Raw genomic sequence first — 18,929 nt, 5'->3', positions numbered from 1 at the left:
ATAGGAAGTCCATACCCATATTAGGCGATGTTCCCCCGGGCAGTCATCTGAACAAAACAGCGTGCGGATCCGAAGGCACCGTAGTCTGTCCTCCCTAGCAGAACACACTACTACTTGGAAAAAAGATTTTACGCATTCGGCCACCCGCCGTCATGGCTCAAGCTAAAATACAAGCTAAATTCAACGAAGTATCATGCGGCAAGTTCAACAGAACTATGTCCATGGCGGACCGCGCCGGACAACTTTTATCGAATTTGGATCAGCTGGACGTGAGGTAGGGACGGTACCGTGTGCACGCCTGGACACATTTTGCAGCAAAAAAAACAAAAACGTTTGTCTGAATGTAAATTATTGTTAGGTTGTTAAAGCGTGTACGTGCGGGCGAGTGTGTGTGCGGGCGTGTGTGTGTGTGTGTGTGTGTGTGTGTGTGACAGGGTGGAGGCTCTACGCGAAACAGCCTCGGCCATGGAGCAGGAAAGGGAGTGCATTCTGGAAATGATTCAGTCCTTACAGAACAGTCAAGAAATGCACAACATTAGTGCCGGTGAGCTCACTCTGGCTTCCACTTTTTGGACACTTGTGTTTTATTTCTTTCCTTCACAGATGTGAGTTGAGTTTGTATTGTCACATTGTATGCAAATATCCATCCATCCAACCATTTTCTGAGCTGCTTCTCCTCACTAGGGTCGCGGGCGTGCTGGAGCCTATCCCAGCTGTCATCGGGCAGGAGGCGGGGTACACCCTGAACTGGTTGCCAGCCAATCGCAGGGCACATAGAAACAAACAACCATTCGCACTCACAGTCATGCCTACGGGCAATTTAGAGTCCCCAATTAATGCATGTTTTTGGGATGTGGGAGGAAACCGGAGTGCCCGGAGAAAACCCACGCAGGCACGGGGAGAACATGCAAACTCCACACAGGCGGGGCCAGGGATTGAACCCGGGTCCTCAGAACTGTGAGGCTGACGCTCTAACCAGTCGGCCACCGTGCCGCCTCTATGCAAATATAAATGAGGTTATTCTGGAGCTCAGTGTGGGTGTTATTAAGGGGGGAAAAATATCAGAAGACAATAGTGCTGTTTTGTGCTTTCCAAGTTCCACCCACATGGAACTTGCAACTTGCAGGAACACTTGAATTTGCCTAATCACATTTGCTACGAAATCCATCTGTAATGACAATGAGAACGGATTAAGGACTAAAGTATAAGTGTAAGATAGCAGTCCAATGTTACCTTGCAAACATCCCAATTCGATGAGACCAGGAAAGGGCAATCGGATTGTACGTTTATTGGACGAAATATTGCACTTTTAAGCAATCGTGTTAGTCCATATTAGTTTTACGAAGTCAAGTCAGTTTTTGAAATGGAGTTTCCATGCAGCAACAATCAATGATAATAAAACAAAATACCCATGTTGGTGTGGAAGTACTAAGATCATTCGGCAATGCCATGGTATCATAAGATCTTTGCATATCTGTGTGCCACTTGCCACCATGAGGGCACACTAATAAAAAGTTCATAAATAGCTCACAATGCCTTCATAAATTATTATTAAATAATTGTTGGCTCACAATTTGGCAAGTTTTAGTCACAATGATGTGGAATCTCTAACATCAAATTTCCTGTGGTCTCTCATAGCTGCTATAGTTGGAGCCTATCCCTAGCTGACTGTGGGTGAGATGATACGTATTTGCTAGTTATACGTATTTGCTAGTTATAAACGGTAATCGCTGGATTACCATTTATAACTAGCACATACGTACGACAGTAGAACTTTTATGGGTTTACGGGAAGCAGAATGTCTCGTGCTTATCGATTGCAGCATATTAGGTGTTTAAATATTAACAAAAGGTTAATAAACAATGTAAAACTATTTTGTAAGATTATTATGAAATTCCATGCATTTCTGTCCATCTGATCTTTCAACCTTTTGCAGAAAATGTCAAATATTTTGTAACCGATATGTACAGTATTTGGACTCTTTCAGCAATCGCACAGTAAGGGTATGCAACGAGAAACAATAGTTTCAATTGTTGTACGTTATTGTTCTTGTGCTACACATTATTTTTGCAGATTGATTTTTTAATGAAAATTAATCAAACCGATGACACTTTTACAGTAAATGCATTCTGGTTTATTTTTTGTTACTTTTAATAGACCTAGATCAGAGGTTCTCAAACTTTTTACTTAAGTACCACCTCAACATATACTTAACTCTCCAAGTACCACCATAATGACCAGCATTAAAATACAGTAATATAGTAGGCCTAAATGTCTCATTCAAAACGCCGGAGAGGTTTTATTCCTAAAGAGTATATTCATTATTGTAAGCCACTGGGACATTATGCAGTGTGCAACGCTGCGCTTAAATATAAGAAAATAAGACTACTTAATGATTCAATTAAAATGCATTGCAAAAGTTGTATATATATATTTTTAAACCGTTCTTAAAGATTTAATTGTACCTAAAAGGTAAAGTACAACTGCACTTGAAAAATGTAAAAAAAATGTAAAAAATGTACTGAACATGCAAAGTGAAAATGCACTATACTGGATTTTTAAACAAAGTTTTAACAGGCTCTATGCAATCTATGAGTTTCATTCTAATGTTTGATTGTATTTCCGCATACCATTAGAGGGAGGCCACGTGCAACTCGAACTTCGAGAACCACTGCCCTTGATGATATTCAGTATCCCACCACTAGCGCTTTATCATTTGGAATGTTTTGTAAATCAACCTCGGCCTGCTCTTGTCGCTGAATGTGCTAGCATTCGAGATTAAAATCCATATCTGGGTAAACATGTGAGAATGACAATTGGACACTGTAAACAACACTGCCCGAGCTGCACAGTTGCAGCACTGAGTTTGTAGTCGGTGTATGAATGATCAATCATCATTATTGGCAGAAATAGGGCCCCATGGAGGTGTGGGCCAGCTCTGGTTATGATAGAATAATTACAGGGACTAAGACAATGATTCCACCCCTTACTGTCAATTTTATATTGTTCTTTTGTAAGGAGAGAAAGAAGAGTTAACTTTGACTGCTGACCGACTAATGGGCCGCACATTGTCGGTGGAGATCAACGTGGGTACCATCAGGAGCAGCCAGCAGGAGGAGGCCCTGCGCAAGGCCACGTCTATTATTGACGAAATCGTGCAGAAGCTGCTGGTCGACATGACCGAATCGAGGCAGCGGCTCCTCGCCTTGCACTCGGCCTGCGTGACGGAGGCGCCGCCCGTGGCCATCGACCAGAAGTTTCAGGCCATCGTGATCAGCTGTGCTCTGGAGGACCAGAAGAAGATCAAGAGAAGGCTGGAGATGCTCCTGAGGAATGTTGGAAATGCTGAGAAGAATATAAAGATCATGGATCACCAGAAATTAGAAGAGCCAAAAACCAACGGCAGTGAATAGGAGTTGTCGCCAAAACCTACAATGTCCTCCACTGTCTTAAACAAACTAGTACTCGATGAATCTATATGGGATTCATACATTTGTTGTGTACATTGGGGCCAAAACTATAGCATGTAAAAGTGACCATACCTGCATAAGCTATTTATGACACAATTTAAAATCTTGGTTTGACTGAACTACTTCAATGTATGAAGACAATACAAGTCACATTAAGCTGAGGATTGGAGCTCGTTTGCAATAATTCTGTTTTTTGTGTGCAAGTGAATAAAATCAATGTTTAACAAGTTGAAGGCAGCCTGTCATTTTAACAGATGTCATCTTGAGCAGATGAAATTGCAAAAATGCTTTTATTACAATATATATATATATATATATATATATTGTTTTTAACTCTTCTTTTCCTTTTGGCTTGTCCCGTTAGGGCTCGCCACAGCGTGCCATACTTTTACATCTCTTGCATCCTCCTCTCGAACACCAACTGCCCTCATGTCTTCCCTCACGACATCCATCAACCTTCTCTTTGGTCTTCCTCTAGCTTTCTTGCCTGGCAGCTCCATCTTCATCACGCTTTTACCAATATACTCACTCTCTCTCCTCTGGACGTGTCCAAATCATCGAAGTCTGCTCTCTCTAACTTTGTCTCCAAAACATCTAACTTTATCCAACCTGGTCACTCCGAGAGCAAACCTCAACATCTTCATTTCCGCCACCTCCAGCTCTGCTTCCTGTTGTCTCTTCAGTGCCACTGTCTCTAATCCGTACATCATGGCTGGCCTCACGCTGTCTTATAAACTTTGCCCTTCATCCTCGCAGAGACTCTTCTGTCACATAACACACCTGACACCTTGATCCACCCGTTCCAACCTGCTTGGACCAGTTTCTTCACTTCCTTACCACACTCAGCAATGCTCTGGACTGTTGACCCCAAGTATTTAAAGGCTTCCACACTTGCTATTTCTTCTCCCTGTAGCCTCACTCGTGTCCAACCTGTCATAGATGTCATCATATGCCTCCTGTTTGGCCTTTGCCACCTCTACCTTTGCCCTACGTCGCATCTCAATGTATTCCTTTCGCCTCTCCTCGGTCCTCTCAGTCTCCCACTTCTTAGCCAACCTCTTTCCTTGTATTATTTCCTGTACTGTGGGATTCCACCACCAAGTCTCCTTCTCCCCTTTCCTTCCAAAAGATACACCAAGTACTCTCCTGCCTGTCTCTCTGATGACCTTGGCAATAGTGTTCCAGTCTTCTGGAAGCTCCTCCTGTCCACCGAGAGCCTGTCTCATCTCTTCCCGAAAAGCCGCACAACACTCTTCTTTTCTCAGGTTCCACCACATGGTTCTCTGCTCTGCCTTTGTCTTCTTAATCTTTCTCCCCACCACCAGAGTCATCTTACACACCACCATCCTATGCTGTCTAGCCACACTCTCCCCTACCACTACTTTATAGTCGGTAACCTCCTTCAGATTACATCGTCTGCACAAGATGTAATCCACCTACGTGCTTCTACCTCCGCTCTTGTAGGTCACCCTATGTTCCTGCGTCTTCTGGAAAAAAGAGCCATTTCCATCCTTTTGGCAAAGTCTACCACAATCTGTCCCTCCAAGTTCCTTTCCTGGATGCCGTACTTACCCGTTACATCTTCATCACCCCTGTTTCCTTCACCAACATGTCCATTACAATCTGCACCAATCACGACTCTCTATCTGTCTGGGATGCTCAGACCTACTTCGTCTAGCTCCTTCCAGAATTTCTCTTTCACCTCTGGGTCACATCCTACCTGTGGGGCATAGCCACTAATCACATTATACATTACATTTCATCCTCATCAATCGATCTGATACTCTTTTCACCTCCAAGACATTCTTAGCTAACTCTTCCTTTAAAATAACTCCGACTCCATTTTTCTTCCCATCTACACCATGGTAAAATAATTTAAACCTTGCCCCTAAACTACTAGCCTTACTGCCTTTCCACCTGGTCTCCTGGACACACCATATATCAACCTTTCTCCTAATCATCATGTCAACCAACTCCCGAGATTTCCTGTCATAGTCCCAACATTCAAAGTCCCCACATTCAATTGTAAACTGTGTGCGTTCCTCTTCTCTTTCTGCCTAAGAACCCGCTTTCCACCTCTCCTTCGTCTTCGACCCACAGTAGCTGAATTTCCACCGGCGCCCTGCAGGTTGACGGCGCCGGTGGCGGACGTTGTTAACCCGGGCCATGATTGATCCGGTATGGAATTCTTTAGATGAACGCTCATATTTGTTTGGCAAAGTTTTAAGCTGGTTGCGCTTCCTGACGCAACCCTCTGCATTTATCTGGGCTTGGGACCGGCCTACAGTTTGCACTGCCTTGTGCCCCCCATAGGGCTGCAATATTATTATTATTTTTTAACTACATTCTCAATTTCAAGGATTACTTTCATGGATTCATTTTTGATTGTCTCAGGTCAGTGACTGGGGGCATTCACTCGACTGTGGAGAGCACTTGACCTTATAAGGGGCACGGTGTTTATTAGAGATGAAGTCACTATTTGAAGAAATACTGCATTCCCTTTCCCAGCAGGTTCTACAAGTCTACTCATTTTCTTCCAAGTCAGTCAATTATCAGGGATTATTTTTCCACATCACTTGAAAGAACACCATTGTGCTTTCTGACCCATTCCTAAACATCGGAGGGGTTACTGCAGCCTGTTGATTTTGAATGGCAGAAGATGTCCAAGGCACCTGGGGGCCAAAGCTCAAGTCTCTTCAGTCATAATTTCCTCGTGATCTTCACATTCTCAGGAAGTAAAGCCTTTGTGTGCAGTGGGAAGATTTCGCCAATATCCAACACAAGATGTCAAAGATAACCTTTCTCTAATGAGAATAATAATTGTGAATATTCAAGGCAGTCAAAAATGCACATTAAAACGTAGTCTGAAAAGCATGAAGGCGCATTATAAAAGAAAAAAAGTCATAGTCATAATGTTGTGACAATAATATCTAATTTCTAACCATTTCATTTTGGCCATCCCTTGTTAAAGTTCAGACTTTTTCTCAACTACATTGCTCTATATTATCCTATTCCGTTCTAATGCACCTTTGTAAAAGAGCCATTGTCCTGTTACAGTACAGGTTGAAAACTAAGAAACAATCCATAAGTGATTATTGAGGGAACAACAACAGTACTCATGCAAATTTTTGTTTAGATGTTTTTAGAATGCCGTGTGAAACTCAAATGTTTCAAGTTCTCAAGACTTGTATGTTCACATAAGAAGTATTGCTGTGACATTACAAGTGCAATGGACACATAAGGTTTGGATTTGCAGGGAAGTTTTGCTGATCGTCATTAAACAAGTAAGCCTGAGACCAAAGTAAAGAGTCATTTATTTCAGTTCTCCCTACGACACCATGACAGCTGGAGCACAGCTGTGTGGCACATTTAGGGTTACATTTGTTCGAACTAAAAATGCAACAATTGTTAGTTTTCGTCAAAGACTTAAAACCAAACTTTTTTTTCGTAGCAAATGTGAAAATGTCAATGAAATGTCAAAAATGAAAGTCTGTGACAGATATTCAGACAACACCTGAGTGACAACACATAACTATTATTCATTTAAATTTCTGGTTCTTGGGTACTATAATTAATAATTATGCCATTTTACTGATAAAGTGCGTGAAGTCAATTCGGTTAAAAAGCAAAAAGGCAAAGTAAAGAATTGATTATCTACAAATGTGATGTGCAGGCCATTTTTAGGGGACTAAAACGTTTCCTTGAGGTCAATGGACAACAATGTAAACATGGTTAAGGCATTGTGGCTTTGCAACCATAATGGAACATTCACTGATTTGTCACAAAAGGCTTTTGCATGCAATACAGTTACACCACTTTCCTTTCAATAGCACTGTCCAAAGTATACACTAGTACTAATATTTGAATGTTGGATACCACCACACATGCAAGAATCAGTTCCAAAAGAAAATCAATATGCATGCATGTGTAATTCGCCAATGTATTATATATTCATTTAAATACAATTAAGAAGTTAAGTGATTTCACATTACGATATTTAACAGAGGAGACCTTTCTAAAACACCTTGTGACTTTGTGCTTGTTAGACCAGCGTGAGATAAAACAATCTTCAGTTTTAGATGGCTTAGTGCAGACGAAGCATCTCTTTTAATCGAGAATGATTTGAATGTTTAATATTCCAGCACACACAAGCATATTAAAAGCCACCTTACAATCCTGATGGCCAATTTCTAACTGTGCACCTTGATGTTCAAATGAAGAACAGCACGATAACAAGCCACAACCAAACAATATACCGCATTAGATACAAATCTCATATGTTGAGCTTGATGTCTGCTAGGAAAGTTAAGACAATATGTATGGACGAATTGATGCCTCACAATGTAATACATTGCTTTAAGTCATACCAAAGTAAACATTATGTAAATAACTACAATTCAAAACATCAACGTCCAATAGCTGAGTGTGACTGGAGGAACTCAAGTGTGTCTGCCTCCTGTTACTTGCCAGACAGCCAAAATGTTGTAAACAAATTGATGAGTGGACAGTAAAGTACACATGTACCGGTAATATTCATTTTTGGTTATACATTAGCATAAGTGATTATTTGAAGATTACATTCAAACCTCTGCTGTGTTAAGTAAATAATTGGCACCAGGAAGCCATTAACACCTTCAAATATCACTCAACACTTAAGTGATTTATACAAAAATCAATTTGACCAGCTGCTGAATTCGTTCCAGATAACCCAAACTATAACCTACTGAGTATTAAAATACTCAGCTTCTCCTCTAATTTACATACAAAGATAAACAGCTGAAACTTGAATGAGCAACTGCAGTAAAATATGAAAAATCCCAAATAAAAAGGTTGAGGTGACTGTATAATGTCATTGGGAAAATATTCCTTGAAAAAAATACAAATGCATGGTCAAAGAGAACCATGTATCCCACCAGACATCTTCTGGATTTTTCTCATGCGTCCCATTATAGAGGAGGATGAAAACACAATTAAGAGTAGAATGGCTGCTCTACCTCCTGGTGAAATGAGGAATTAGAGTAATCAAGCTGTCAAACCTTTTACATAAATGCCCAAAATTGTGAAAAAGTGGACATCCTTTTTGGCCCGTGATGAGCTGTGAATTGTGTGAAAATAGGTGATGACCTGAAAAAATATCTGCAGCGGTAACCATGAGAGACTGCATGTAATGGGAAATGTATAAACTAATGTGGATGGAAAACCTTAAAAAGGAGATGAAACGGTGGGTTAATGCAACGAGATAATATCCAGTCTTTGCACTTTGGTTTCTATCTGAGGCTACCTGTGGATGGTCAGCATGAAAAAAACAAACTGGTGTTTGTCTAGAGGAGACTGCAGCTGCCGAATGGGTTTTTACTCTTCTTGGTCCTTTGTTTGTTTGGTCGCAGTGTGATGACTTCTCTGCCATTGGTGGAGCTCTGGTTGCTCTGATTACTACTTGTGGTATTAAAAACTCCTGCGTGGAAAAACAGTGTGTGGATGATGTCATTATGGGGAAGCAAAAAAAAAAACATACAGTCACAGTAAGGTTTCTTACCTATTTTATTGCTTGTTGAGTGTAGTGCTTCTGTCTCCTCTGCGGTTTGCTGTTTGAGTTGTTGAAGATACTTCTCAGCTAAGTATTTAAACACTGAAAACCGAAATATCAATACAAAGAAAAAAAGACATGCAGAATTAGTGTACTTCTATGAGCATTAAAATGTTTTAGATGATATATTTTTTTTACATTTTCATGTTAGCTCTTACTAACAGCAAAAACTGACACGTCGTTAGGAAATAACGCCAAGTGTGTTTTTCTTTGGCTATTACCGTTTTTGACAGACAGATATAAATCAGTTTAATTCCAGAAATTAGTTAAAACGCCACTATGTGAATGTGACAGTCTCACTCTGTAAATGCGTTAATGTTGCTGAGTCTTCAAAGGGTGAGTAATATTACTTTATATTCTCGCTCTTTATACACGACAGATAACGTTAAAAGAAGAATGATGAAATTATAAAACCTTTACAGTTAATGGCGCTATTATGATTGTGACAGTTTGAGCCTGGAATAAATAGGTCACTTAGCATTTTTACATTACAATATATTTAATGTAAACAGTATCATGTGTTCCCCTACATTCAAGATAGATAGATAGAATTTGGCTCATCTTTCTTTTCCCATCTTCACATAATGTGTTTGTCAGAACGTATTGCTGCAAATTTTTATTTACCCAAGTGGTTTAAAAGTTAGCCTTCACTCTAGCACGAGCCCTGAAGCAAAACACACAATGCTGGCAAAACTATACTACAAATCGCTTTACGTATGATGCCACACTTTTCTTCGATTAATTATTATTCTAATCTATTCTACAATTCTATTAACTATTCTATTCTATTGTTCTATTAATATTTTGCTCAGAGTGTCCGTCAGAAGTGACCATTATTATCTCTGCAAGAACACTTTTTTATACACTCCTTGTATTGAATCTTATTACATTGTACATGATTATGTAATTGGCAATTTTTAATGTGTTTAACAATGTGTTAATTTTAAAGTCAATATGGTTAGACCTTTTAGACAATTAATACTACATTAGATCATATTTTCAATAACTTACCCTCTGTGACATTCAAGTCTTCTTTCACCGAAGCTCGGTAAAATCTAAATTTAAGCCTCTTGGCCAAGCCCTCCGCCTCCTCACTATGACACAAATGAAGAATACACTCGAATAAGAATTAATTTCAACATTACCAGTATTTATACTTAAAATGCAATTGTGTTACTGTTGGAGTACATGAGAAACAACCTACTTTTTTATAACACTTTCTTCCAGGAGGTCAATTTTATTTTGCACAAGAACTGTGGGAATATCTCCGACCTCTGCTTCGATCTTCTCCTTCCAATTGTCAATAGCCAGAAAGGAATCTCTGTCTGTAGTCGAGAACACCAGCACGCACGCTTGGGCGCCTGTAAAGTTAAACACACCACCAGGCACCATACATAATTTATTCTCAACACCTGCATATTGTCAGAACAGTGTCACAGTAGATTTGCTTTGTGGATTGAATTTAACACCCACTAGGCACTTCATTAGGGACACCTGCCCAATCTAATTACATCCAAAAAGCTGAATCAAAAATTTGGCCTGTACAAAGATAATGTGACTGGCATTCAGCATGACAAACAGCACCTTGATAGATACTTTCGTCTTTAGTATGTATGAATCTTCCTTTTAAAATGCATGCATCATTTGCTAAAGAAAAAAAAAAAAACCTCTTCCAACCAGAAAAAAAGCATTAAAAAGAACAATTTAACTAAAATACAGTAATCCTCTGCATATTCATGGTTTAATATTCATGAATTCACCTAAAAATATATTGGCATTTTTTGTGCTATATCTAAAATGCCCTAAAAGCCTTTATTCTTAATGCAGCCACGAGGCCCGCACAGCTCTGCGCTGCGAAATTACGTCATTTCAGCAACCACACCCCTTCGTGCGGCGTCTGCAAGGCCCAGGTTTTTCGCATTGCGCACCTCCAAAAATTTGGAACTATGCGGAAAAACACGGTCAACGAGCAAGAGCTCCTACCAACGGGGGGGCGGGGGTGGGAGAAACAACAGTGTTTTCTACTTCTATTATGGTGATAGTGTTGTTCATACGCCATAGATGCTCCATACTGCCCCCAACAGCCTGGGAGAATATCACCTAACAGCGGGGGCAAGCCCGTATAAGTATAAATGCTGCAAAAGTTGTGTTGGCCTGATTGCGCACATCTCATTTCCGCGCGGAACATATAGTACATGCGTCAAGCATACACAAAGCTTAAGGTGTCAAAGCCCTGTCTAAAAAGCAAAGTAGTACAGTAATTGGTGTCAAGGAATTATGTTGAAGTGATACACCTCGACTTAGAGACAAGCTTTGTATGTCGGGAAGGAGCTAAGTTTAGCCTGGGTTGTCAGTGAAAGTTATAGAAAGCCTTTGCCGCATGTACATGTGTACTTAGAGTGAATTTTTTCAAACTCAAATAATCTTTTTTTTTTAGGGGTAACGTTGGAAAATTTGTTTGTGGTCATAGACCGTGGTATATTTACTGGTTAAACAATCAATTCAGGCAATTCTAAAAATTTTTAGAGGTATGTCAATTACTCATGGTTTTTCGCTAATCACAGCTGGGCTCGGTCCCTATCCCCCTTGAATAGCGGGGGATTACTGTAATTGATAAATCATATGATGCCATTCAGTTCTACACCACTACACACTACTAGCAGAATTTTAATATTTTTACTTTAATACCATCAAAAGCCATATTTTTGAAAAGGGATAGTATTTGACACAGCTCATTCGAGTGAATTTATCTAATGTTGTGGCCAGTGAATAGTCAGCATGGCAACACCATTGCTAGTGTGTGTACCTGTATTGAATAGTGGACTGCAGATGTACAATAAAACCCATGTTGAATAACCTGTGAATGGTGGTTTCTTACCGCGGTAGTATGCCTTAGTGATGGCATCAAACTCCTCCTGGCCAGCTGTGTCCCACAACATAAGGCGAACATCTTCGTCATTCACACTATCAACGAGACAGCAAATAAGATGAGTCACCATGACATCAGCCTACATCAGGGTTTCTTGTCGCCTACATGATTTGCCTTTCGAGGAAGTCCACTCCGATGGTCTTTTTGTAATCCTTGGTGAAGACACCTTTGCAGTAGCGCTGGATCATGCTGGACTTCCCCACAGCACCGTTGCCCACCACGACCACCTTGATGGCCACTTCCATGTCCTCCTCCAGCATGGTGGCGCCGCCTTGGTTGCTCGTCTCACTTTGACGTCGATGGGGCACGTTTTCACCAAGGTGACACATACGCGTAAACCCCCTGTAAGGATAAAATATACTGTTTGAATAGATTTACTGTATTAAAAAGTAAAAAACAAAAAAAGTAAAACCCCCCAGTGCGTGCTGCCGTTATCCTGTATTTAACCTGGTAAAAAAGTCACACTGAGAGAAAAATCTCTTTTTCAAGCAGGACCTGGGCTGCTGTAGGTAAGGGCATAAACAAATATCAAGCCACAGTTTAAAAAAAAAATACAAGATGTTATTTCATGTGACCCCCTCACAATGCTCTCATGTAATATAGCCTAGTAAACTAGTAAAAGCTAAAACTATGCATTGTTGTGGATCCCGTATTCGTTATCTCACTGAAAATACTTAAAATTTCCCTCACTATATTATCGGATGAAAGCATGATTCGAGGATAGTGGCCCTGCCTAGTAGCAGTAGTAGCTTGACCCACCCCATACTTATATTAAGAGTAAATAAATAAATAAATAAAATAAAAAATCTGCAGCAGACAAATTACTATAAATCCAATGCATCTTGTAAAATAAAACAATACAATCCAGATTAATGATGCTATCAAATGTACATTTTAGAGTCTTCAATTAACCTACTATGCATGTTTTGGGATGTGGGAGGAAACCTGAGTGTCCGCAGAAAACCAACGCAGGCACGGGGAGAGCATGCAAACTCCACACAGGCGGGGCCGGGATTTGAACCCCGGTCCTCAGAACTGTGAGGCAGATGCTCTAACCAGTCGTTCACCGTGCTAATTATGATACATAATGAGTATAATACATAATATTGTTCCTAGTCTTCCAATCCCAATACATGCAGGACCGTGCTAAACAAAGCTTACAATCCAAGGTTTCAAATATTTTACGAAATGCTCCCCCCTGCACAGCTCAGCCCTAAAGATTATTAAAGCTATTGCTTCTTCAGGTCGCACATTAATTAAAAACTTTGGGTTCATCTTCCAGACTTTAGGAGATTAATTTAGCCCTGTCAAATAACTAGAAGAAATAAGAGAGTCCAGAGTGAGTCCAATGTGAGCCTGGTTGGAAGAGCTATAAATTTTACAGTGGGCTTGTTTGTAGAAGCTGTTTGATGTGTTTATTCTTCCATCGGCACTGCGGGCTGCGGATTCCGCATGGCAACGTGGTCTGTGACAGGCGTGTGGCTGCTGGGTGTAACGCTAAACAACATATTGAGGGAAAGCTGTTCCCAGTGGACATAGACAGCATGGCCAGGGTGCCCAAGAAGAGCCTGTCAGGATTCCACTCACAACCAGAAAAATATTTACAGTACAGTTGGACAAACAACTGATTCATTAAATCACAAACAAGTGAAACAAGGCAACTTTAAATTTAACTTCAATTTACAGACAACTTGAACTTACTGAATCTAGTTTGTTACCATGTTGGGAAAGTTCATATGCAGTATTTGGTGTAATCAAATCAACATCAAAAGGCCTGAAGTCCATGCACAACAACGATATTCGATGATGACAGAATCCTTTCCTTGGCAAAGAAAAACCCAACAACAACAATAAAGAATATTCTAGAAAAAGTTGGTGTATCACTGTCAAAATCCACGATCAAGTGATGCCTTCATGAATGTAAATAAAGGTATATTACACTTTGCCAGAAAACATCATGATCCTAAGCAGTTTGGCTAACATTTCTATTTTCTAATTATAAAAACATAACATGGCATATGCAGTCGGGTTGGGAATCTCTGGCATGAGGCCGTTTCTTTTTAGGGTCGCACCGTACCAACACTGGAACGTATAAGTGGACTGCGAGGACTCGAGAAGTTTGCCGAGTTGTAGCCCATGGGAATTGCCGAGACCTACCTTTTCCATATTATCTGCATGTTTACAATCTGCAGCGCACATTTCGCTGCCAGCCCCGGTGTCAACGGCGGACTTGAGATAAGGTATGTAACGTGACATTGCATTCAATGTTTAAAACTTCTGTGGGAATGGTACTTTGCTATCGCTGTGACCACGAAAGTAGTGTAACTACTTAAAAGCTATTTGATGTTGAATTAATGACCCTACGGTTAACTGTAGTTAAATTACTAGTGTCGCTAGTATCCACACTGCTTTCTTTGGTGTAAACATAACGTTACCTGTGGAGCACAGTGCGAGACCTCTCATGCTTGTTTTATGAGATGAAAATCATAAAGCCTCAGGCAACCGATTCCTAGCCTTACGATATCCGGTCCACAGCCATACAACCGATGTATCTAAGGATTCCTGCCGGATTTTGTGTGGATAATGGAGTCGGCTACCGACTTTACGAACGGATATCCAGTCCCATTGGTTTATTGTTCCCAACCCTAATATGCAGTATCCACACGTAAGAGCTTACTAAAACACTGCAATTCAATATCTCAAACAAACTGATAGGATGGCAATTAATGTAGATGAAAATGAACCCTAAAGATATAAAATGAACTTGAGTTTTTAAAAAATGACAATTTTCTTGAAGGGCCAAGTCAGTGGCCTGATCTGAAGCCAATTCAGCATGCGTTTCACATACTGAAGACCAAAGTGAGGGTAACAAGAGCCACAAATAAGTGGCCAAGCATCATATCTCTGGGAAGGAAACTTTGCAGATGATGTGGTTCTGTTGGCTTCATCAAGCCGTGATCTCCAACTCTCACCGGAGCAGTTCTCAGCTGAGTGTGAAGCGGCTGGGATGAGAATCAACACCTCCAAATCTGAGACCATGGTCCTCAGTCGGAAAAGGGTGGTGTGCCCGCTCCGGGTCGGGGATGAGATCCTGCCCCAAGTGGAGGAGTTTAAGTATCTTGGGGTCTTGTTCACGAGTGAGGGAAGAATGGAACGGGAGATCGACAGGCAGATCGGTGCAGCGTCTGCAGTGATGCGGACTTTGTATCGATTCGTTGTGGTAAAGGAGGAGCTAAGCCGAAAGGCGAAGCGCTCAATTTACCGGTTGATCTACGTTCCTACCCTCACCTACATCACGAGCTGTGGGTCGTGACAGAAAGAACAAGATCCCGGATACAAGCGGCCGAAATGAATTTCCTCCGCCGGGTGTCCGGGCTCTCCCTTAGAGATAGGGTGAGAACCTCGGTCATCCGGGAGGATCTCAGAGTTGACCCCTTGCTCCTCCACATCGAGAGGAGCCAGATGAGGTGGCTGTGGCATCTGATTCGGATGCCTCCCGGACGCCTTCATGGTGAAGTGTTCCGGCACGTCCCACCGGGAGGAGACCCCAGGGACGACCCAGGACTACGTGCTTCAGCTGGCCTGGGAAAGCCTCTGGATCCCCCCGGAAGAGCTGGATGAAGTGGCTGGGGAGAGGGAAGTCTGGGTGTCCCTGGTAAAGCTACTGCTCCCGCGACCCGACTTCGGATAAGCGGTAGAAAATGGATGGATGGATGGAAACTTTGGTGTTGTCCTTTGGCTCCACACTACAGCCAGTCATTGATTGTAAAGGATTGTCATTTTTGTGATTTTCATCTTTTATTATGATTATTATTATTATTTGTATTAGTAGTATCTGTGACATTGAATGTGTGTGGCTTTAAAAGGCGAGTCCTGACCTGTTGTTCCTATGAATCGATGAATCTGATTAAAAAATAATCATTTCCATCACTTTATTAAAAAAAATTACAATATTTCAAATTGACAGTGCAGAAAATCCACAAATTGATTATGATTCAGTTACAGTTAATCGGTTTGGTCCATAATGTGCCAGAAAATAGTAAAAAATGTTGATCATTGTTTTCCAAAGTAAAAGCAGAAGTTTACAAATATTTTATTTCGATTAAACACTGCTTTCATGGAGTACTACAGAAATCTGAGAATATTTAGTTTAGTTGTGGATTAATCGATGAATTTTTAGACCGCTAGGTTTTTCTAATATTGATGGGTTATTTAGCTCAGTGATTCTCAACCAGTGCCGTGGCACAATAGTGTATATCATGAGAGATCATCAGGCATGCTGCGGGAAATGATCCAATTAGTCAGAAAATTATTTATTTGTAATAAATAATACAATTGTTGTTCATCTGTCTATGCCAACAACAGTATACTCTGTTATGTTGTGGCATTTGCATTTCCGTTGTGTTTTAATTTCATTGTTTGTGGCATTTACATTTCCGTTGTGTGCTAATTTCGTTGTTTTGTGAGCCTTTAGATTTTTTTGTGGCGTTTACAATTGTTGTGACCTGTCTCGGCCACCGTAGTACACTGACATCCATCCATTTTCTACACTGTTTCCCCTCACAAGGGTCGCGGGCGTGGTGGAGCCTATCCCAGCTAACTGTGGGCAGGAGGCGGGGTACACCCTGAACTGGTTGCCAGCCAATGGCAGAGCACATAAACAAACAACTGTTCGCACTCACATTCATACCTACGGGCAATTTAAAAGTACAATGGCAAAATATATATATATATATATATATATATATATATATATATATTCTTCCCCTAAAGGGCAAAAGGTACAAAATTAACCTTTGTATCCACTGTTTGTGACATGACTTTAAATACTGTATTTCACAGCATGATGCAATGCAAACCTGAACATGATCATCTTTGCAAAGGCAGATTTTTTTTTTCAGTACAGCTCCTGTATAGTGAATCTAATCAAATTGTGCAAACGCTGTACTCAGTGAGTGATATACAGTCTATAAATAGTAGTGCATAAGACATTTGCTTGTGGCACGTGATAAAAAAAAAAAACATTTTTAAGTGACTGCTATCCCAGCCCCCCTCCCTCACCCCCCTCAGGTAAGGATTTTGATTAAGAACATGGATAAAAGAACATGGACAATTGATAGAAGATGGCATCTGTTCAGCTTCACGGCCACGCCTCTGAGCACAACCATTTGTTATCTCAACCAGGCCGCAAGAAAAGGTACCATTAACGCAAAACGTGAGAAGGTTGTCGATAAACTGACTTGAGCTGCGTCCACTCTTGTCTGTCATTGTGCGCTGTTACTGACGCCCGTAGCTTGACCTCCTCCGAGTCCATAAGGGGCTCTCAAGTGGCCAGCAGCTGCTTGTGTAGCCCTGCTGGCCAGCGGGGGTGACAAGTAAAGAAAACCGCATCAGAAACGGGCGCATCACTTACCTGGAATAACGTTCGGGTCGTGGACAACATCAGATGAGAAGAAAGTGACTCTTGACACCGAAATAACTTGGCCGCGGTTAGCTCAATTTGAGCAGCAGAAAAAAATAAAATTAAATAAAATTTGCTCCTCCTGATAATGTCGCCTTGCGAATGGCTACTACAAATACACAAAAAGCGAAGCCTCCTAACAGTAAATACAAGCAGGTCGATGTAAGATTAATCGGCGTTCCAGCCAGCACCCAGCCGCAAGCCGTGGCTGCTGCGAACCAGCTACGTAGCGCACGACAGCGGCTAGGTTGCATTGCTAGCTCGCTAATGTTTGTTGCTAGGCAGCGGAGCCTGCGCGAGGTGTGACGTCAGCGCTCAAAGCTCATGGGAGCATTTGTAGTCCTAAGTCACAAATATACAAAGCGCTCATTTTAAACAGCGGCCCGCTTCCCGGTGGTTGTGGACCACTGTTCTAGTGGGATCCTTTAGTGCGTTTTGTTGAAAACCCCAACACAAAGATACAATTACAATACTTGGGGTCAAAAGTTATGGTTAGCCAAATTCATGAATTATGATAATAGCCTGTCAGACCAAGCGTTAATATCAGCTTGAGTTGATTGCATGCTTCTAACTATCATTAGTAACCCTTACCACAACATCAAATCAAGCAAGCCTGCAACATTATCCGATTATAAAATTGTTATTCATATACGGGGTTGCTGAAGTGTTGTGTATTCCTCTCCATTGCTCTTTGTTGCCTTTAAAAAGAGGAACACGTGATGCATAGAAAAGGTCTAGTTTTAACTAATTTGCAGTCTTAGTCCCTGGTCAGGTATTAGAATACAATGAAAGAATTTACTGAATACAATAAAAAAATACAATACAATTAATGAATAAATACAGTGAAGCTATTTAGACAATACTGTGCACGCGTGTGCGTGTGTGTGTACGTGTGTGTGTCTGTGTGTGTGTGTGTGAGTGAATGAATGAAGTACTGGGACCGCGAAAACCGAAGCACAATATGTGTTTACTGTACTTACTGTACATAGATATTTTGGGATTCTTTGATTTTATTATTTTAATGTGCTACTAGTGTCCACTTTGCTGCTGAATAGCCTGCACTTTCCAATTACTGGACCAATAAAGAGATTTTCTATCCTATAATAGTAGAAAAGTAAATTGCCAAAAGCTCAATAGACAAATAAATAAATTAAAAGTGTAAACTAACATTACAGGAATCTAATTATCCCCCCCCAAAAAAACTTATTTCAAATCAGTATTAGTGTAATGTAACTTCTGACAATTAATGTATATTTCGCTATACTATCATTTTGCTTTTCTAAATACACTACTTGACGGCTTTGCTTCGCCCCAGTCGTCTGACTTGAAAAGATTATTCCATTGTCAGTTTATATTTTATTTTTTTCCCAGCTTATCCAGACTTAATATTTGTAGAGGACAAACCAGTAATAAATTAAAACAATTTTAAACGCCACAAAAAAGTTTTGTATTCCAGCTGAAGTAATGACGGCCAACGTGTGG

General features: G+C 40.7%; 2 protein-coding genes across 3 annotated transcripts; one reads left to right on the top strand and one right to left on the bottom strand.

Moving 5' to 3' along the window:
* Positions 1-22: 22 nt before the first annotated feature.
* Positions 23-3,703, top strand: bag2 (BCL2 associated athanogene 2). Its single transcript, XM_061789454.1, has 3 exons — positions 23-274; positions 435-544; positions 3,019-3,703. Exons 1-3 carry the CDS (start codon positions 153-155, stop codon positions 3,411-3,413), a joined length of 627 nt encoding a protein of 208 aa, XP_061645438.1. The 5' UTR covers positions 23-152; the 3' UTR covers positions 3,414-3,703.
* A 3,063-nt stretch (positions 3,704-6,766) lies between these two features.
* rab23 (RAB23, member RAS oncogene family) lies at positions 6,767-17,721 on the bottom strand. Of its 2 annotated transcripts, none has more exons than XM_061790501.1 (7): positions 17,400-17,721; positions 12,092-12,328; positions 11,936-12,021; positions 10,262-10,418; positions 10,069-10,151; positions 9,007-9,099; positions 6,767-8,925 (listed from the first exon to the last, which is right to left on the bottom strand). In XM_061790501.1, exons 2-7 carry the CDS (start codon positions 12,313-12,315, stop codon positions 8,792-8,794), a joined length of 777 nt encoding a protein of 258 aa, XP_061646485.1. In that variant the 5' UTR covers positions 12,316-12,328; positions 17,400-17,721; the 3' UTR covers positions 6,767-8,791. The 2 variants fall into 2 exon arrangements, with proteins under 2 accessions (XP_061646485.1, XP_061646484.1); XM_061790500.1 differs by lacking the exon at positions 17,400-17,721 and adding an exon at positions 17,227-17,374.
* Between the last annotated feature and the right edge of the window lie 1,208 nt (positions 17,722-18,929).

The sequence above is a fragment of the Phyllopteryx taeniolatus genome, chromosome 11 (assembly GCF_024500385.1).
Source record: "Phyllopteryx taeniolatus isolate TA_2022b chromosome 11, UOR_Ptae_1.2, whole genome shotgun sequence".
NCBI classification, from domain to species: Eukaryota; Metazoa; Chordata; class Actinopteri; order Syngnathiformes; family Syngnathidae; genus Phyllopteryx; species Phyllopteryx taeniolatus.
The sequence above is the reverse complement of the archived record's forward strand: the minus strand, read 5'-3'. Positions and strand labels throughout refer to the sequence as shown.

Excerpts from the sequence above, each read along its gene's own strand:
- rab23 (XM_061790500.1), bottom strand. The coding sequence starts at position 17,300 with ATGGACTCGGAGGAGGTCAAGCTACGGGCGTCAGTAACAGCGCACAAT. Across the intron at positions 12,022-12,091 it reads TTCCTCGAAAGGCAAATCAT|TGTGAATGACGAAGATGTTC; the intron begins GTAGGCGACAAG and ends TCTCGTTGATAG. Across the intron at positions 9,100-10,068 it reads AGACTTGAATGTCACAGAGG|TGTTTAAATACTTAGCTGAG; the intron begins GTAAGTTATTGA and ends TTCGGTTTTCAG.
- bag2 (XM_061789454.1), top strand. The coding sequence starts at position 153 with ATGGCTCAAGCTAAAATACAAGCTAAATTCAACGAAGTATCATGCGGC. Across the intron at positions 275-434 it reads TTGGATCAGCTGGACGTGAG|GGTGGAGGCTCTACGCGAAA; the intron begins GTAGGGACGGTA and ends TGTGTGTGACAG. Across the intron at positions 545-3,018 it reads AATGCACAACATTAGTGCCG|GAGAGAAAGAAGAGTTAACT; the intron begins GTGAGCTCACTC and ends TTCTTTTGTAAG.